Here is a 20578-nt window from a genome sequence, read left to right as displayed (position 1 = left end):
TACAAAGTTTCATGATTGGAAGGGAGCAGATGGCAAAACAGCACCTGTCTTCAACCAGTGTGGGAAGAGGACTGAGGTATCTGATAGTGGCAGGGTCCTTAATTTGTCTTCCCTGGGTGCTCTAAATTGCTGTAAAAGTTTGACCTTTTGAAGCAGTGTACAAGTATATCTTCCTTTGTTCCCCGTGAGATTCTCCCTCGTAGAGAAAAGTGTTCAGTGAAAGACAGAAGTTAATGCAGGGAGGTGGTGGTCTGAAAAATACATCTGTCTGTATACGTAGACAAGTAAAAACTGAGTTGCCCTAATGAGTCTTCCTTACCACCTCCCCTAGTCTCTTTCATTGAAAGTAATTTTGGGGGTAGTTGCTTTAACCTTGCCCCTAAGAATTTAGTGATGAAGTAGCTGCTATAATATCTTCAGTTCCTTTCTCAAAGGCAGACTTGAAGCTATTTGACTAAAGACAGGTTTTACTGCCGCTCTGCCAGGAGCCCAGAGGGGAGGAAAGGAAACAGGGCCTCTAAAGGGACAGGGATCCTGTTCAGTGCCTGGGGGGAAGAGAAGCCAGGGTTGGGCAGGCCTAGCTGAATAAACAAAAGGCAGCTGTAAGCGCATCTCTGTTAGACTGCGCCCTACAGGATTGGGGTGTCTAAGAGAATTGTGGGCCATGCAGTGTTAGTGGAGGGCTTTACCCAAAGCACGCTGCAGCCAGCGCTTCCCTCCAGGCCGGGGAGGCAGCTGACAAAGGCAGACTGACTTCTCCAAGCTCATCAGCCTTAGACCTCAGCACCTCCTGTCTCCCTCCTTGATTCATTCCTCCAGCACACACAGCCTGGCCAGACTTCTCAACCCTGCTTCAGTCCATCCCCAGCCCTAGCCCAGGCCATCACTGATCAGCTACGCTGCCCCAGCTGTCACTCAGGCAGAGCTGGTTTGAGTCAAGACAGCAGCCATCTGTGCCAGCAGCAACTCAAAGCCTGGCCTATAACGATTACCTTGACCAGTGCTACTCAGAGGGCCTGGAGCCAAACTAGCAATCACCATCACCCAAGAGAGCCCCAGTACTGTGAATTAATTGCTTCATTTAATACTATATATTCATAGTTAAACAGCATGACTTGCATCTGAAGAAGGGAGGTTCTTACCCACGACAGCTTATGCTCCCAATACGTCTGTTAGTCTTAAAGGTGCCACAGGACCCTCTGTTGCTTTTTACAGACCCAGACTAAGACAGCTACCCCTCTGATACTTGACAGTGTGAGGGGAAATATTTACTTTATATAGATATTCTCACAGCAAAGAAGTTAATGAGTGAGTGCAAGTTGATGATTAAATCAGTGTTGTAAGATCGGGTGCTGCAGCCAGCAGCAGATGACACAATGTGCCACTTGCAGACCTGACCCCCAGCCTGTGTATCCCTGATGGTGTGACGGGTCCTACGGGCCTGGAGCACTGAGGTGCATCAATGATAGGTAGGGCAGGCAGGTAAACAGGGCCTGAGGTGCTCTGCTGGTGCCTGTTTCTATTTAAGGCAGTTACATAAGTGGAACTCAAGGAATTACTCCTGCTGCGAGGAGGTGCGAGAGCAGCAGCCCTGGTGACTGGAACACCGTAGCCTTTGCTTAAAGCCAGCATATCCCCACCTCATGCATGGGCTAGAGCAGGGGGTCGCAAACACGTGGGCTGCATTCACGAGCCCCCCTGCCCTCCCCCAGTGTTTACCAGAGCGGCTCTGGCCGGACGTGCACCGGGAGCAGGGCAGGCTCCCTGCCTGCCCTGCACCGCTCCGGGAATAGGCTGGAATGTGGGGAAGGGGGGGGCAGAGGGGCTGTGTGTGGCTGTTGCTTCAGGCAGCGCCCCCAGCATCTCCCAGTGGCCAGGAACGGGGAACCGCGGCCAATGGGAGCTGCTGGGGGCGCTGCCTGAAGCAACAGAAACACACAGCCCCTCTGCCCCCCCCCCCTTCTCCACGTTCCAGCCTCTTGCAGGGGCAAGGCAGGCAGGGAGTCTGTCCTGCCCCCCCAAACCCTTCCTGCAGCCGAGCCCCCTGCCATACCCTGCACCCCTCCTGCATCCCAACCCACTGCTGAGCCCCATGCTGCACTCCTCCTGCACCCCAACACCTGCCATATGTGCTGGGCCAGATCTTGCTCCCCAAACAACTCCTCCAGCCAAACCCCCTGCTGCACCCCAACCGCACCCCTCCTGCATCCCAACCCCTGCCATATGTGCCGGGCCAGATCCTGCTCCCCAAACAACTCCTCCACCCCAACCCACTGCCCTGATCCCCTTGCTGTACCCCTGCACCCCCCTGGGGGCAGGGAGGGGGCAGAGTTGGGGTGGGGCTTTCAGGGAAGGAGTTGGAATGGGGGCAAGGGCAGGGCCTCATGGAAGGGGTGGAGTGGGGGGGTGTCAGTAATGCAGCCCTCGGGCCAATGTACTAGTCCTCCTGTGGCCCTCATGGTCATTTGAGACCCCTGGGCTAGAGCATGTATTCCTTATGCTATAGTAAAGCTCCCCCACAGTAGCGATGTAAAATGCCCTTGTTCCTGGTTAGCAGGGACGCTGTGCACCAGGTGCCTTATCAGCCTGTGGACTCCATCTTCTAGGCAAGCAACCAGCTCTTGTTCTGCTCTTTCACTCATTCCCGACCCCTGGGACTTTGCCATTGCTTCACATGGAGAATGAGGAGTTCTTGTCAAAGGACAACTCAGCACCAGGTGCTCACCCCACTCTCTTGAGGTTCCCCCCCCCACCACACTGGCTCCTAGCAGGATGTGCTCTCAACTCATACTTACCCCTTCAAGTTCCACGTTCTCTGCTCTGTCTGTCACGCAGGAGCCTGGCTGGCTCCAGCTCGATGCACAAAAACAGAGCTCGGGGTGGTTTGTTAAGCGCTGTCGCAAGTTGTTAATGGTGCCACAAGCCATCCCCTTCCCACAGCACCACCCCACAATAAATCCTGAGGGAAACTGGGGGGGTTGGATTTTTTTTATTTTTATTTATTTTTTTTTAAAAAAGCCCCTAAATTCTATGGCTTCCAGGAAGCATCAGAGAAATGTAAATACCAGGTCTGTACACTTTTATTTAAAGCCATAACTAAATTCACACTGGAACAGCCACCCTTCTGCTCTGGAGCAACACAAGTACGGACTCTCCCTAATGTGAGTAAGTCAGTCTCCTAGTGTCCTGCTGCCCCCTCCAGCTCAGGCAGCCCTAGCGCCCGCCCGCTCCCTCGGCCAGGAAGAGAGGCCGCAGACAGAGTTGGGCAAACGCCCTGGCCTCTTTCCCTTGTGTTTAGTTCCTTGTAAGCCTGCCGTAGGTTTGTCTGAAAAGACACATGGCAAACAGCAGTCCAAATACGCACCTGCACCCACTCACATACATACTTTTATTTTACACCTTCGGGGACTGGACGTACAGTTCCAGTGAAGATTTAAGGCGGTTTCACTTGCATTGTTTGGGAAACAAGGTCAAACATTGCACATAACTAAATACCCTACAAAGGGCCTGATTTGGTGGAATTTGTTGAGTTGTCAAGAACCAAGCGCTCTCTAGCAGCTGGCTGTGCGCTCCTTGCCTAGCTCGCCCACCCCCTTGGTTCTCTGGAGCCTGACAGAGGCACTGCTGTTGAAGTCAAACTGCAGACTAGAAGAACATGAGGCAGCGTCTGAGGCAGAGTCCCCAGGCTCTTTAAAGGGGCACCGACCTTCCAGCTCAGGGCGGATGCTGGGGAAGGAGGAGGCCACTTGAACTAGCTTCAGCCTGTTTTTAACCATTCAGGTCTGATTTAAATGAAAGGAATTTGGTTTGAAGAGTGACAAAGCTGCTGTATTCCAGCAGGAATGGGAGAGGCCTGGGCTAGGCTCCCCCTGCCTGTGGGCCCTAGCCACCGCCCCTGCAGCCCTCTCTTCCTACCCCCAGCAGCCCACATGCTGCAGCAACAGGATGGAGGCCACAGTTGAGGAGTTGGCCCGGCTGGCCGGTGAATCATCACAGGGCCCCATTCTATGGGCCTCTACAGAAGGGTTAAGCAGGACATACCTAGCCCAAGTGGCGTTTGAGGACCTCCCACACGCTCCCCCTTTGCGCCAGCAAAGCATGGCAGTGTTTATTTCAGACAAAGGCTTGGAGGGTCTCAGACACAAACTTCCTCCTCCTGCACAACCTCAGAGCAGCTTCCAGCTCCTACAGTTCAAACATTACAAGTGTCATAATTACACGGAAAATAAAAAAACCCACATGCTACTTCCCCGCCCGCCCGCCCTGTAAAAAACAAACCAACAACCCCAAGTCAAATTGTGTTGTCGTGGTAAATACGCACAACCAGACACACATTCTCAGTCGTTTTACACTGAATTAAGGTTGGCTGTTGTGCCCCTTGTGGCTGTGTCTGTGTGTGGGGGTGGGGGGTGGGGTATAGTTTAAAAAAAAAAACCCACAACTAGGAACTGCCACATGTGATCAGCTAGGGAGTAAGCACCCGGGCCTCTGATTGTTGGATGAGCCGAGTGGGCCAAGCCTAGGGCTCCAGCCCGGTGATGGGACTGGGAAGCAGGCAGGTTTCAACCTTCATAAGGTCCCCTCCAGCCCTTCCCCCTCGGTATCCTCCAGAAAGAAGAGTCAGTGGACAGAGAGAACGGCCGAGCTAGGTCTATCCTCGTGAGGGCTGGTATTTCCCAGCAAGCTCCAACTCTGATTCACTCCACGCTGCCCCTTTCAGGGGGGACATAGAACCCCAAGGAGTTTTAACCATTCCTCCCCGGCTGGCCTCCCCTCCTCCCCCCAGGGAACATGCACACTGCTTCCTTACTGCACTGGCTTGGTTTTGGTTCATTTAGAAGGCCCTTGGTCCTCCTGGGAGGTCCCTGCTGATCAGAATATCAGGTAGGGGGAGTTTCACGGGGCTGGGGGTCTGGACACCAGGAAAGTCTTTTTAAAAAGAGTCCAGTTAAGCAACTTCACATAAAATGAGGACACTGAACTCTCATGCCAGGAGAATAAGCAGGACTCAGCTATCCCGTGCTCAATAAAAACGTCCTAGGCTGTCCTAGGCGCCAGGAAACAATCCCCACCCCAAGGCTCATTGCAGGGACCATTAAGACATCCTTTTTCTACCTTCCTCTTCAACATCAAGTTTCCCTTTGGTCTTGGCCAGGTGCCCCCAAGGTAGGTTGCCCATTTCAAATGGCCAAGGGCGTGGCTTCAGGGTTCCGATAAGCTCCCAACCATTCCTGAGACCCTAAATTCAGTTCCCCTCCCCTCCCCCCCACCTGCTTTCCCCAGTTTAGTAATTAACTGTTAATTTCAAGACCAAACATCGCTTGTATTGCTAGCAAAAGTGCATCGTAAAACGAAAGTGTCGACGAGTCCCTCCTCCACGCGTCACCGTACCAGAGACTCGGCTAACATAGCGACTGATCGCCCCCACAAGGAAAGAATTTTAACCAAATGGGGGAGGGGGAGCTCACAGGGAAAACACAATCTTTAAAAGAAAAGCAGAATTTCGTAACACTAAAAAGAGGAAGGTCAAAGACTGACAACTCAGCACTCTGCACGGAGACTTAAATTAACTTCGGAGATAAAGAAGCGACAGGGAAAAAAAAATTCTCCATAGCCCACCGCTCTTGAAATTATCTTCGGCTTCTTCTACGCCAGCAACGTTTTTAGAGTCTGTAGAGTTGATCCCCGTTTTCAAACTAGTTAATAGAATCAAAAGAAATTCACGTTGTGGGTTTGGTTGGTTGGTTTCCTTTTTTAAATAGCTTAATGCTCTCTGTGGACTGCACGACAGACGGGCGTGGGAACGTCGGCAAAGTCTGACTTGGTTTGAGTAAACGATCACTGGGTGGATGTGGTGGTGGTGGAGGAAAAGTAAAGCAGTTTGGGAACTTCCCTCCTCCCCTCCCCATCCACACACGTGGTGCGGGGCGGTGAAGTCATGACGGCTCTTCCCCCACCCCCATCAAAATCAGAGGGCAGGAAGGCCTTGCAGATCTGATCAGGAATCTAGACCCATCCGTAGCCAGAATTGGAGGCGATACGGCACAAACTGATCCGTGATGTTCCTGGCAGATCACTTGTGGCGCTGGATGGTTTTTCTCTTCCTCCTCTTGAAGAAACAGCAGCACCTGCGGAGAAAGGCAGACAGGCTGTCATGCCCCCAGACCTGCACTTGTCCTCTTGAAGGCCAACCGCAGGTTCCTCCTGATTCCAGAAGGGATTGGACATTTCAAGGGGGAATGAGACTATCTGGAATCATCGCAGTTCATGATAACAGATGGGTTTTTTGGGGGTGGGGGTGGGGAGGGTGTGTTCTTGAACCTCCTGCCTCGGGGCTTAAGCCGATCTCTATTAGCGACCAGGAGGTGCCCTGTGTGGGGGGCAGATTCTCCCACATCTGCTGCTGGGGGATTCTTACACCTTCCCTCCAAAACAGCTGGTGCCGGCCACTATCAGAAGGGGCTATTGGACGAGATGGACAATGAGTCTGAACCCATCTGGCAAGCCCCTCAGACCAGCAAGAAGTGGGTTTGGGTCCCATCTCTCTTTCGTTCCCTGGTCAACGAAAAGCCCAGACCTCAAGACGCTGGGGGTGGGCACGGTATGTTTCACAGGAGTTAGGGGGCACTAATGAGATCACCACCCTTAGGAAACTGACAAGCGCTCTGGCAGATGAAGATGGAATGCTGGTCAGCGCGTGAGCCAACGATCCCGCCCGTGGCTGCAGCATCCAGGCTGGGATTTAGGGGAGAACCTGTGTGGCAGCACAGGCTGCGTTCCTAGGACCTAGAATGAACCCCAGGGTCTGTCTCTGGCCAGCACCCTCAGTACAGCATCCCCTGCAGTTCCAAAATAGACAAGTCCTGGCTCTTGGGAGACCTGTGGTGACATTCGGGAGAGCAGGCTGGGAGCTAGAGAGAACAGCCTCGGTACGGAATCCCCTGTAGAGTCATTAGAACTCCGTCCCCTCTATTCTCCACACAGGGGAGAAGGATACCAGCGCTGCAGCCAAAGACAGCAGCAAATAAACCCCAACAACCCATCCAGCATGACCACTGCAGCAGCTGCCAATCCCCCCCAAAACAAATAAAGCAAACCAAATGCGCAGCCAGGTCCTTACTTTGTATCATCCGCTACCTCCACCTCGGCGGGCGCCGTGATCGGGGCATTCGAATGTCCCGCGGTTGGGTCGTCCGTGTTCAGTTCTCCGTTGGTGGAACTCATCACCTGGGAGGAAAAGTTGGACAGTCAGAGACTGCATGTGTTCAAGCAATACAGCGGCTGTTCATTGGCCCTGTTCCGTCGGACACTGAATCCCTGCCCAGAGTAGGGAAACGGGTACACACCGACAGTGCCCGATCCTGCCTTCCCCACAGGACGCGTTCTATAGCGCAAGGGGCAGGCTGAAGCAGCAGCCCCTTAGAGAAACTGCCACAATGTAAGAGAGCCAAGTTTCCTTCCGAGTACCCGGCCTGGGAGGCGACCTACAGGTACCAGCGGTCGGGGGAGGGAAATGCCAGTACCCAGGACTGCTTTGCTTGGAGTGGCAGCATTGCTGACTCATACCTGCCCCGGGGCAAGTTGGCAACGAGTGCCATAGGCGCTAGACTAGCTAGAGCCTCCCAGCCATTGGGCGAGCTCGCATCGCTTGCGGAGAGTACCGCCCTCCTGTCTCCTTGCAGCAGAGGAAGGGTTTTCCAGAAGGCTATTCGGCAGGGGTTGCCACACAACACGCCTGGAAAGGGCCCAGATTTCATTTCTGTAGCAAGTTTTCAAACCCGGCTCTTCCTGTGCGATCAGATCAAAACTCAGCGAGCCTCAGAAACCGCCTGCCAATGGCAAGCTAGGCAGCGCTTCGCTCCATGGCCATTCGCATCCCAGAGAACGACTAGACCAGTGGAGCAGCAGTGCACAAAGGTGGGGGGTGGGGGGTCTGTTCTGCTCCCAGCACCTGTTTTGTTACTTAGCAGTAAAAACAAGCCGGGGAAGGCAAAGCGCCTGGGGCTGCCTTGAGGTTTTAGCTATTCACATGCCCTGGATTCCCACTAACTTCCACTGGCCCAGACACGTTGTCCTGCCTTGGACCCACATGCTGTGGATTGACTCTCCCTAGCTCTGTATCCTTTGCTCACGCGCCGTTCGTTACTATCCTCAGTGCCGGCTCTTCCCCGTGCAGCAGCTAACGCCGGAGCAGATGGAACAGAGAAGCGCCCCCAATGGCTGCGACACACCAGGGCCAAACCCCTCGCACGCCAGCAGGTCCTGTGACCACACTGCTACAGAAATGAAACCAGCAGCTGCTGTTCTTGCTACCATCGCCAACGGAGCCAACGTCCCTGGATAGGGATCGCGTCCGATTTCACCGCCGGTGCTCCTGGGGGACGGCAACAGGAGGGGCCAGGCCAGCACTGCAGCAGCTGAGCAACGCTGATCCCCTCACCGCCTCTTCACACGGCCCTTCAGGCAAGGCCAGGCCACCTGGCTGATGTCCAGGCCTAGTACTTGAACTCTGGCTGTCCCCACCCCTTCCCTGGGAAGGCCGAACCAGCCTCGCCCAGCAGTGGGGGAAGCGGCACCACGCAAGCTCACGCCTAGCCGCAGTGACACAGGCTGTGCCTTCACTGCAGCGCAGTATGGTCGGGTCAGCATTGCTGGAGGGAGAGCGGCACAAAGCGACTGTCACCGCAGCCATGGGGTGGTGCCCCCCCGCCGCCACGTTGCACCAGCTCGAGTGGCAGCCTGCAACCCCCCCCCCGGGGACCAGCCCACTGGCGTTAAAAGCACCCCCACATTGGAGCTATAACTCGAGTTAACTGCAGTGAAGACAAGCCCAGAGACTAGAGAGCACAGGAAGCAGAGTTGTGCGGCGAGAACGGCGGGGGATGGTCTGGGTGTCCCTTGCCCACTCCCGAAGGCCGGTGGTGGGAGCAGGAGCCAGGGAGAACACAGAGGACTCGGGAGAGTTGGGTGAGCTTTGCACCAGGAGCCCCGTGGCGGGGGACCAAATCAAGTGAGGACAGACAGACAAGCCCAGGGACTAGTGAGGAACTAGGACGTTTGTGGGAAGAGTTACATGGAACGAGGGTGAAATCCACAGAGACCCAGCACACAGTCCAGGGCCCAGCTAAGCCTCTGGATTTCTCCCTGTCACCATGAGAGACACAAAGCAGAGTTGCCCCAGTTTGTGGTAGGGGGATTCTTGACCCTAGCAGAGATGTGCTTCAACACACCTCCAGGACAGTTGGCAAGGGGCTGGGGTCACAGAGAGCGGGAAGACTACGGGGCAGGATTAAGCATGGCCTGCAGATCTGAGAGCTGACATGGTTTCAAGCTCGACTGATGCTGGAAGTGGAAGAGGGGATGCGGAGGAGCGGAGGGTTGTACCTGAGCACCAGAAAGGGAAGGAGAACCAGGGACGGGCTTACGGGACAAAACCAGGGATTCCACGTCCACGGACAGAAACAAAAGGCTGCAAAGCCCCGATCCTGGGGATAAGCACAAATTGAGCCCAAAGGATGCTGCTGCAGCCGGAGTTTTGTGGGACAGGCCCCTTCCCCGGTGGCCCGTCCCCCTTTGGAAATGCCCCCTCCACTCCCACGCAGCACACTGCATGTACCTGCACAGAACCCCCAAGCCTGCTGGTCGCTAGGTGAGTTCTTAGAGGTTCCTCGGCAGGCTGCTGACTAGCCTGAGGATCACCCAACTCGTTCCCCTCGGGCGACTGCTAGTGACCGGCAGGACAGGAAACAAAACAGAAGAAGAAGAAGAAGAAGAAGGATGGAGACGAGGGGGTGGGAACGGTGGGGGAGAGGAGTCAAGAAAATAAGACATGCAAAAGCAAAAATATAAACAGAGCAGCACTAGTGTGTTAAGGCAAATAAACCAGTGTGGTCCCTAGTGAAATCCCAGCAGACTGGAATGGGCTGGGACTCAGAGCCATTTGACTGGCTGCGGGTTTGCTGTCTGGGTTCATGCTTTACTCACCCCTTCGCTTTGGCACATGTGCGCACGTATACCCCCCCATCCTCCCCACCACTGTAACACAAAGATCTCGCGGGGTCTCTGGTGCACTAGTCCAGTCAGATCAGGCATTTGGTCTGCTGCCCTTCGCTTTGGCCAATGCTGAGACATGCTGCTGGCTTTTGGAAAACGCTGGTGACGGAAGCGGTTTCGCCATGCGGAGCAGTGCCTCTTGGAGGGGACAAGCCGTGTTTTAAACGGAGGTGGGGGAACCGATGCTGCCGGATATGTGATTTTGCAGAATGAGGGTTGACAGAAATTAAAGCTACGGGTCTATCTTCCCATCCCTGCAGTGTTTAAAGCCAGAGGATGCAGGAAAGATCAGGGCTTGGAGTAAACTGGGTGATCACTAGGAATCGAGATACAGCGAAGAACTGGCACCTCCTGTGTATCAGATCCTCTGGGATTGCACTGGACCTCTCGTTCTGTGAAGAGCCTGGTATAGCTACCGCACTGCGGATAACCTTCCACTGGGGATGTTACCAGTCTCCCTTCTTCCCACCGCTGCTGACGGCCCGTCAGAGAGAGAGAGAGAGAGAGAGAGAGAAGATCCCATGGATAACTGAGACTAGGGGACGAGTCAGGAGTCCTGGAGAATTTTCCCTCTCCATAAAAGCAGTGGGACTGCTGGGTCGGCCTGTGCTGCCCGCACCCAGCTGGTTCTGATGTCTGCCCCAGGTCCAAAAGCCGAACCCAGCTCCATTTGGCCGAGGTCGTGGTGACCGGAGGTCCCACCCCTGCTTCAAGAGGATTTCTTTGGTAAGTGAAGGCAAAGGGAACCCAGTTCTCTCCAGCTGCTGGCGGAGGAGGCTGAGCCTTGACAAAGGCTGGGTGTGAAACCCGCTGGTCCCTACATACTTAGGGACGAGCAGTTTTTAAACTAAGTCCTGATCGTGCAGCATCGCCTGGAATCAACCCCCCTTTGTCAGGGCACTCACGGGCAAGAGAACAAGTCACAAGAGAGCGCCGATTATTCGGAGCTCGGTCCGGTCACTCTAATGTCCTCCCCACTCCATGGGTTTCCTTGGCTGTCCCATCTTCTGGGAGCATCACAGCAGGAGACCAGTTACCTGGGACTCTGCCCGGCTTTCCTAGAGGCTAAGCCAGGCAAAGTTCTCCCTCCCCCCGCCCCGCAGAGCCAGCACTGGCACCCTCTCCACCTGGCCATTCCTCACTGGCCCCTGGGAAGAGCCACCTCGGCAAAGTGCCTTCCTGGTCCCTAGGGCGAGGCTGCCACGTGCTGTTCTCCTGCCGGCAACAAAGTTGTGCTCCACCGAACGGATTCCAGCTCAGCCCGGCAGCGCCTCCCAGACCTGAGCTGTCTTCACCCATGTCTCTATGCCCCCCCCGAGCAAGAGAGAGAGGCTGAGTCTCCTCCACATAGTGTCAAGTATCAGAGGGGTAGCCGTGTTAGTCTGAATCTGTAAAAAGCAACAGAGGGTCCTGGGGCACCTTTAAGACTAACAGACGTATTGGGAGCATAAGCTTTCGTGGGTAAGAACCTCACTTCTTCAGATGCAAGACTGAAGAAGTGAGGTTCTTACCCACGAAAGCTTATGCTCCCAATACTTCTGTTAGTCTTAAAGGTGCCACAGGACCCTCTGTTGCTCTCCACATAGTGGTGACTGCGAAGATCGCATCACCTGCAGCTCTCCCCACGGGGCAGTATGGAGAGACTCAAATCAGCAGGCTGGCCCAGCTCCTCAGAAGGGCTGGTTTAACTCAGCTGAGCACTCCCACGTCCCCTTCATGGTCCCCCAGGTGGGGCGACAGAATCAGGCTGCCCAGCCGATTCCAGCGTGGCAGGCAGCACCAGCAATCCCGCCACAGCCCATTCCCTTCGCCCACCACACGGGGTTCTAGGACCAGCTCAGGGCCTCTGGACTCACCAGCAGGGCCTTTCCACCATCGCCCCAAGGCCTGGACATGTGCCGGGGCAGAGATGTCATGGGAGCCTGTCCTGGAAGCCACAGCTGAAGGCCCGTCACCAGTGAGCCGGTCTCACCCATGGGCTGGGTTCTACAGTCAGGTCTGAGCCCAAGAAGGACGAAGTCCTGACTGATCCCCAGCCCAGGCTCCATGATGCACATGGTCCCACCCTGCTGTCCAAGCCCCATGGTGCACTGAGAGCACTGGCCCAGCCTTTCCCACCCAGCCTCAATGGTCCCGCCCTGCAATCACTGCTGGAACAGGGGTGCAGAGGCAAAAGACCCTACAGACATGCACTTCCCATGGGCCTATGCCCCACCTCTGAGGAATCCGCCACATCCCTCCTCAGGGCTTTCCATTTCCCCCGCACCTCCACACCAGCCACCTTCCTTCTGGCTACAGAGAAAGGGACCAGCCAGCTGATCGGCCAGAGGAGATGCCTGCCTGCACTCAGCCTCCCAGGCCCCACGGGAATGGCTAATGGTGTCTGGACCCCTCCTCCCCACAGCTTCCGCTATGAATCAGTTGGTTCTGCCTGCGCTCGGACGGGTTCGCTCTGCCCCACCAAGGCCAAGCTGCTCTGTCGCTGGGACCAGGCCCAGCCAGCGTGGCTGGGGGCGGGCAGGCGGCTCACCTGGTGTTTGGCGTGTGGCTGTGCTTTGTCTCTGTTCGGAGGCTGCACCTGGACGTCACTGTGGATTGTGCCGATTGGAGTTGGCTGTAATCAAGACAGCAGGAGGAAAATCATCAAGAAAGGCCCAGTAATCTCCGTGCAGGCCGTGTGCACCTTGGGCTTTCACTACCATCTGGTGGGGAGAGGGCCCGGGAGCTGGGGGAGGGTGGGATTGTGGCTTATGTTAGGAGGGGAGAGATCTCACTCCTGGGGGCTGGGATAGGGCTGGCTTGGGCCGGCCCCACTAGAATGAAAATGAAGCCTGGGGTCCGAGTGGCTGAGCCGACGTGTGTGTTCTGGGTGGGGGCAGACAAGGCACTGAACTGTGGAAAGGGACTAACGGGAGGATGGGGGGAGCAAACCTCTCAGAAGCCAGAGGGGAACTAAGCAGCTGTAATCTCACACAGCCAAGCTCTGCCTGCTGCTCCCGTGTACTTCGAGCCAGAGGCAGCCATCCAGCCCCCCCCCCCTCCTCCGTTTAGCGGCACTTACTAGCGGCTTCCCGGCCCAGTCGTACTCGTAGTCGAAGACGTAGCCACTCCGGTCGAACAGGTCCGTGAAGAGCTTGCGCAGGTAGTCGTAATCCGGCTTCTCGAAGAAATCCAGCCGCCGTACGTAGCGCAGGTAGGTCGCCATCTCCTCTGCAGAGGCACAGCGGACTCAGTGCGGCGTGCAAGCCATGGCCAGGGAGCACCCAGCCCCGGGGAGGCACCACAGCGAGGGGAACGGGGGCAGCAGGGAAATACCCTCCAGCCTCTGTGGGTCTCAGACCGAACGGAGGCGACTGTAGGGAACAGCCACGGGGAGAGATCCTACCCCGCTCCAGCCCCCCGGTCCACTGCAGACAGAGGCAGGGGGAGAAGTTCAGCAAGCCCAGCTATAGGAGGTGGGGCAGGAGGGGGCGAGGCTGCAGTGAATGGTGCTGCAGGGGACCGAGCTGTGCAGTAACCCATAGGTGGCAGTGTAGGTTAGTAGATAGTGCACCAGACTGGGATTCAGGAGACCTGGGTGCTAATCCCAGCTCTGCCACTGACCTGCTGAGTGTCCTTGGGCAAGTCATGTCTCCCTCCGTGCCTCAGTTTCCCCTTCCAGATTCTGGCTGTCAGGTCTATTGAATGCGGGCGCGAGCGCGGGCCCCTCCCGGCTCGAGCAGCGCCCTTACCTGGGAAGTTTTCACACAGGACTTCGACGGGGGTGGCTCTTTTGGTGTCTCCGATCTTCTGATACCGCTCCTTCAGCGTGTCAGCCTGGAACGGGGAGCACGGGTGAGAGCTCGGCAGGGCACCGTGGACAAGCGCCACGCACGCCCAGATGGCTGGCAGGAGCACACTGGCCAAAGCCCTAAGCCAGGGTTTAGGAGCTGACCTTGGGCTCCCCCTCCTCCTCCCCCCCATCCTGGCAACTCTAGTACCATCCCAGCTATCCCGCTGGGCCATCGCGGGTTTCAGGAGGAGCAGGGAGACTGGGCAGCAGGATAGCCATGCCCAGAGCGGCAGGGAGACCAGCAGAGAGAGGGTGCACATTCCACTCTCCTGACTACCGTATGGCACGAGGAGGGAGAGCCTGGCTGGCGGCAATCAGGGACTGACACAGCCGAGCTCCCAGAGACACAGCTGTGCAGACCTCGCTGGGCACAGCATAGGTGTGAGAGTGAGGAGGGGAACAGCGACGATTGGCTTGTTACCAGGGCCTCTTGGGCTACCAGGGGGGTTTGGTTTCCAAACAGTCTGACAGTGGCCAGGGTGGGATTCGTCAGAGAAATGTTAACTAAACGCCCATAACAACCGGTGCTGCGATACAGCCGCCTCTCCGGGAGCTATCGGCACAGCACAGCCTCCGCTCCCCGCTGCGGGCAGGACAATACTACAGCAGCCACCTGGCACCCAGGAAAGCGGGGACAGAGAGAGCAAGGGGCTGGTCCAAGGCCACAGAGAAACAGCGACAGTGAAGGAAACCCCCATCCCTCGGCCAGCGTGTCTCAGCCTCCGTCCCGCCCCTGGCAGAGTAGCTGCCCTAAGGACTTGGACTTTGTTAGGACGCCGGCCAATGCCAAGCACATCGGAGCCTCCCCCACGCCACGTTCCCTCCCAGGAGCCCCCCACGCCTCCAGCAGGAATTTCCACACGGAAGGAAATTTAAAATACGAATGATGATTTATTGCAGATTGAAGGAGCCCGGGAGCTGGGGCTGGTACCGGCTGAGTGAACTCAGCACTAAGCTGCTTGGTGACTGACGGATGGACCGAGTCTGGGAAACCCTCGGGTTCCGATCCTGCAAACACCCGCGTGAGGAGTCCGCTGGCTCCACTGGCATCGCTCATGTGGGAAAGTGTTGGCAGGATCAGGGCCCAGCTGTCAGTGAGGGGAGCCCACCGGGGGGAGAGGTGTAGATGGCCCCTCTCCGGACAGTTCTATCAAGAGCTTTTTTTGGTCTGGGCCCATTTCTGAGGGTAGGAGAAAAAGACGGCTACTTACCTCTCGTAACTGTTGTTCACGTCCATTCCAATTAGGTGTGCGCGCACGTCGGAAACTTTTCCCTTAGCAGCTCCCGTCGGGACGGCAGGGGAGCCCCCTGGAGTGGCACCCTCATGGCAGTGTATAGATTACCCTGCCGGCCTGACTCCCCCTTTGGTTCCTTCTTGCTGTTGACTCCGACAGAGGGGAAGGGGGTGGGTGGGTATTGTAATGGACGCGAACACCACATCTTGAAGAACAACAGTTACAAGAGGCAAGTAACCATCTTTTCTTCTTCGAGTGATTGTTCACGTCCATTCCAATGAGGTGACTTCCAAGCTGACCATTGCAGGAGGGTAGGAGTCATGGAAGGACTGATTGAAGAACAGCTCTGCCGACGAGCGCATCATCTCTGGCCTGTTGGTTAACAGCATAGTGGGCTGTAAACATGTGCACTGAAGACTAGGTGGCTGCTTTACAGATCTCCTGGATAGGGACCTGAGTCAGAAAGGCTGTCGAAGATGCCTGTGCTCTGGGTTGAATGGGCCGTAATCGCTGGGGCTGGGACCTTCGCTCATAGCACGTGCGAATGCAGTCTGTGATCCAGGACGATATATGTTGCGCAGAAACAGGAAGGCCCTTCATTCTGTTAGCTATGGTGACGAACAATTGGGTCGACTTGTGGAAAGGTTTCACGCACTCTATGTAGAACGCCAAGGCTCTCCGGACATCCAGCGTGTGTAGGCTGTGGTGTCTCAGACTCGTGTGGGGTTTTGGAAAGAACACTGGTAAACAAATGTCCTGACCCTTGTGGAATTGGGAGACCACCTTGGGGAGAAATTTAGGGTGTGATCTAAGCTGTGCCTTGTCCTTATGAAACACCGTGTAAGGTGGTTCGGAGGTGAGGGCTCTCAGCTCGGACACCCTCCTTGCCGATGTAATGGCTACCAGGAACGCCACCTTCCAAGAAAGGTAGAGGAGGGAACAGATGGCCAGGGGCTCAAATGGTGGGCTCATGAGTTTGGAGAGGACCAGGTTCAGGTTCCAGGTTGGGACTGGCGGATGAGAATACAGGAACACCCTCTCCAGCCCTTTGAGGAATTGCCCCATGATGGGATTAGAAAACACCAAGGACCCAGACTCCCCTGGATGGAAAGCTGAAATGGCCACCAGGTGTACTCTGATGGAGGAAAGGGATAGCCCCTGATGCTTAAGGTGTAGGAGGTAGTCTAAAATAACTGGGATAGGAACCTGGAGCGGTTGAAGGCGCTTGGGTTCACACCAACAGGAAAACCTTTTCCATTTTGCCAGGTAAGTAGTCCTAGTGGAAAGTTTCCTAATGCCGAGGAGAATTTGTCTCACCGACAGAGCACTAGCTCTCCATGGGATTTAGCCATGGAGTTTCCACGCCATGAGATGTAGAGATTGCAGGTTCGGGGGAAGGAGGCTCCCGTGGTCCTGCGTAATCAGATCCGGGTAGAGGGTCAGGGCAATCGGGGCGTCTACGGACAGCTCTAGGAGGGTTAAGTACCAATGCTGTCGGGGGCAAGATGGGGCGATCATGATTACCGTCGCCTTCTCTCTGCGAATTCTGAGGAGGACCCGGTGGACAAGCAGGATAGGAGGGAAGACATACTTCAGACCCTCGCCCCATGGTATTAAGAATGCATCGGCAATGGCGCCCAGACTGTGGTTTTGGAATGAGCAGAACTGAGGGCACTGTCTGTTGCTCTTGGTGGCGAAGAGGTCTACGTGGGGATAACCCCACTTTTGGAAGACCGACTGTATGATGGCCGATCTGATTGACCACTCGTGCGTGTGGTATGACCTGCTGAGGCGATCCGCCAGCTCGTTCCGTACTCCTGGAAGGTAGGATGCTTCGAGCTGAATGGATCGGGCTATACAGAAGTCCCAGAGAAGAAGAGCCTCGCGGCAGAGAGGTGAGGAGCAGGCTCCGCCTTGTTTGTTTACATAGCACATGGCGGTGTTGTTGTCTGTCAGGACTGTCACACTGTGACCTTGCAAAGTGGCGTGAAAGGTTTGGCAGGCCAGACGAACTGCTCTGAGCTCCTTCAGGTTGATATGGAGAGGTCTCTCGTCCCTCAACCACAAGCCTTGTGTCCTCAGATCCCCTAAGTGTGAGCCCCAGCCCAGATCTGACGCGTCTGTTACTAACGTCAGAGAAGGTTGGGGCTTGGCGAAGGGGACCCCTGCCCAGACCACTGGTCGGTTCAGCCACCAGCACATGGATTCTAGATCCTGTCCAGGGACCATCACCACAAGATCCAAGGGGGTCTCTGTACAGATGGTAAGACAGTGCGAGCCACGCTTGCATGGGTCTGAGTCTCAGTCGGGCATGCTTGACCATGTACTGCATGCTGCCATATGCCCTATTAGCTGCAGGCAACACCTGACTGTCATGGTGGGATACTGAAGCAATGATTTGACAATCTGCTCTATGGCTTGGAACCTGGGCTCTGGAAGGCTCGCTTTAGCCAGTACCAAGTCCAGGACTGCCCCTATGAACTCGATCCTTTGGGTAGATGAGAGAGAAGATTTGGGTACATTGAGGAGCAGCCCCAGTCTGTGAAACGTGTCCAGGACCATCGTCACGTGGGACTGGACCTCGTCCGTGGAACGACGTGTGAGTAGCCAGTCATCGAGGTAGGGGTACACTCGGACTTGCCTTTTCCGCAGAAAGGCTGCCACCACTGCCATGAATTTTGTGAACACTTGGGGGGCTGTGGACAGGCCGATTGGGAGAACCGTGATCCGGGAGTGATATTGGTTTACGACAAACCAGAGGAAGCGTCGGTGCGCCGGATGAATGGCAATATGGAAGTACGCATCTTTCATGTCGAGGGCAGCGTACCAATCCCCCGGATTCAAAGATGGAATGATAGTGCTTAGGGAGACCATGCGGAACCGGAGTTTGACCATAAATGTGTTGATTCCACGAAAGTCTAAAATGGGTCGAAGACCCCACTTTGCCTTGGGGATTAGAAAGTAACAGGAGTAAAACCCCTTTCCCCTTAGCTCCTGTGGAACCTCCTCCACTGCACCTATCTTGAGGAGAGAACGAACCTCCTGCATGAAGAGTTGCTCGTGAGAGGGGTCCCTGAAGAGGGACAGGAAGGTGGGTGGGAGGGAGGGAGAGAGGGAGGGAAGGAAGGAAGGAGAACTGGAGAGAGTATCCCACCTGTACCATGAGTAGGACCCAGCGGTCCAATGTTCTATGGGCCATGCATGATATAAGTGGGATAGCCGATTTAAAAACCGTGGGGATGGATCCGTGAACTGGGTTGGTACACTGTCCATGGTCGTGCCTTCAAAACCCTTGCTTGTTTCCAGGCTGGGGTTTATTCTGGCCTTGGTTAGGCACATTGTTCTCTCTATGCCTGTTATTTCTGCCCCGCCTGCGATACGGCTCCTGCCTGAGTGACCGGAGATGGCCTCAGAGCCGGAGGATGCCGACAGAGAGGACCAGGGCAGTGCCGAACGTTGAGTGGCCGCAGGGTGCTGGGGAGCGGTGCCTGGCTGGCCAGGACCACGAACAGTACCGGGAGTCTGGGGACGGGAACCGGTGTCTTGTACTCTGTGCCGGTGAGGTTGTCGGTGCCGTACATCAGTGCCGGGCGACCGATGGCGTCATGGACTGGGGTGCAGTCACTGTGGGCGCTGCTGGCAGGTTCGCCTCCGGTGCCATAACCTCACGCTGGGTCGTGGGTGCTGGGGAATAGCAGGACGTCGAGCTCGAACGGGAGCGGTGTTGAGACCTTTTGGGTGGTGCCAGAGGTTTCTCCCTGCATGGGAGGGGGTTTGGCGCTGACAACTCAATGAGGTCTTTCGCTGGCTCGAAAGTGTCGGGCATGGAGGGGTGTTTGAGGACCCTCCTCCAGACATTCGTCAGCACTGAATCCGCTGGGTACTGTGGCGCCGGAGTCGATGGTGCCAGTTCTTGGCTTGGGCCCGCAATCTGTCTTTGCGTGCCGGGAGCTTCTTTGAGCGGCTTAGTAGCTCTTTGGGGGGAGCGCCCTCTTTCCCCTTTCTTGTGATGCTTAGTCGGTGCCAGAGAGGTTAGTCGTCCCGTCTTGGTGCCGGCGATTTACAGTGCCTGGGCGGTGCCGGGTCACGCACGGATGCCGGGGCACTTTGCACCGAAGAAGCCGGGGCCGGTCGGTCAGGGGCCGGTGGTTGTAACACGGCCTCCATGAGCAACTGCTTAAGGCGAAAGTCTCTTTCTTTCTTAGTGCGCGGCTTGAAGGCCTTGCAGATTTTGCAACGCTCGGCCTGATGGGACTCTCCCAGACTCCGGAGACAGGAGTCGTGGGGGTCGCTGTTAGGCACAAACTTCCCGCAAGCTTTGAAACCCTTGGTTTGCGGCATGCCCCGGTAGCCCAAGGCTGGTGCTGGAACTAGCTTCCGGACACCTGAATACAATGGTATTTAGCTAACGGATAACTATCTAAGAACAACTAACTAGAAGACTTGAAGGCTAAGGGATCACTCGCAAGCGAGAGAGAGAACGTTCCAGCGCCGCCACGGACGGTAAGAAGGAACTGAGGGAGTCGGGCCGGCAGGGTAATATATACACCGCCATAAGGGCGCCACTCCAGGGGGCTCCCCTGCCATCCCGACGGAAGCTGCTAAGGGGAAAGTTTCCGACATCCCGTGCACGCAGCACGCGCCCACCTAATTGGAATGGATGTGAACAATCACTTGAAGAAGAATTGACAATTAGTCACATTTTCCCCATTTAAGTCCATCCTACAGTGCCCAGCCAGCCAGCCAGGCACCCGGGCTCAAACCAGAGCACTCATACGAGCGTGTGCTGATGCTGTCAGCGCCCATGTTAACTTTACTCTGCCCACAAGCTCAGGGCGGGGATCCTGCCCAGCCTGGTCTCTGCGGCTGCTCCGCGCCCCCCTGCCAGCCGCGTGAGACACACACTCAGGCCCTTGTGCTCTCTCAGCACCCCAGCACACAGTGAGGACGGCAGCCGGCTGGCACTTACCTTGAGCCCTTGCCAAGGGAGGCTGCCCCGCAGGAAGTACATGAACATGTGCCCTAGCGCTTCCAGGTCATCCCTGCGGCTTTGCTCTGGGCAGGAGAGAGAAACGGTAAGTGCCACGTGCAGATTCCTTGGAGGGCAGAGCTGCCCCGCACCCTGCCCCCAGCACCACCACCCCTTCGCACCCTATGGCAGCTCCATCAGTGCAAGAATCCCAGGGCAGCTCACGAGAGGGAGCAAGCCCAGACTTGCTGAGCTGCTCAGATGAAGCAAAGCTGAACAAAGGGCCTTTCGAGCACCACATAACCCCTTAGTATCACTGCATCTGGGCTCCCAGGGGGGTCAAGGGCTGGTACAGAATGAGACCAGGCTCTGGGGAGCTCGCTCCACCAGGACCAGGAGAAAGGCGCTAGAGGCAGCCGGTCTGGGGTACATGGCATTAGCGGCTGGGTTTCATCAGGGTGAATGAAGTGAGCGATAGCAGGCTGAGCG

General features: G+C 56.1%; 1 protein-coding gene across 19 annotated transcripts in view; it reads right to left on the bottom strand.

Annotated features, from left to right (window-relative positions):
• Positions 1 to 2974: 2974 nt before the first annotated feature.
• CSNK1G2 (casein kinase 1 gamma 2) overlaps positions 2975 to 20578 on the bottom strand; it is a 91011-nt gene continuing 73407 nt past the window's right edge. For 7 of the 19 annotated variants that reach the window (XM_024107916.3, XM_065578612.1, XM_065578618.1 and 4 more), the window contains 8 exons: positions 20090 to 20175; positions 13785 to 13869; positions 13115 to 13263; positions 12584 to 12667; positions 10402 to 10524; positions 9617 to 9724; positions 7121 to 7227; positions 2975 to 6128 (listed from right to left, as the gene is read on the bottom strand). In XM_024107916.3, coding sequence (XP_023963684.2) covers positions 6074 to 6128; positions 7121 to 7227; positions 9617 to 9724; positions 10402 to 10524; positions 12584 to 12667; positions 13115 to 13263; positions 13785 to 13869; positions 20090 to 20175 — 797 coding nt within the window. In that variant the 3' untranslated portion in view covers positions 2975 to 6073. The remainder of the gene's footprint in view (positions 6129 to 7120; positions 7228 to 9616; positions 9725 to 10401; positions 10525 to 12583; positions 12668 to 13114; positions 13264 to 13784; positions 13870 to 20089; positions 20176 to 20578) is intronic. The other 12 variants (XM_065578613.1, XM_065578624.1, XM_065578623.1 and 9 more) reach the window with 3 other exon arrangements.

Source organism: Chrysemys picta, chromosome 25, assembly GCF_011386835.1.
Source record: "Chrysemys picta bellii isolate R12L10 chromosome 25, ASM1138683v2, whole genome shotgun sequence".
Taxonomy (NCBI): domain Eukaryota; kingdom Metazoa; phylum Chordata; order Testudines; family Emydidae; genus Chrysemys; species Chrysemys picta.
Note: the sequence above shows the minus strand (reverse complement) of the source record. Positions and strands in the feature narration are given on the sequence as shown.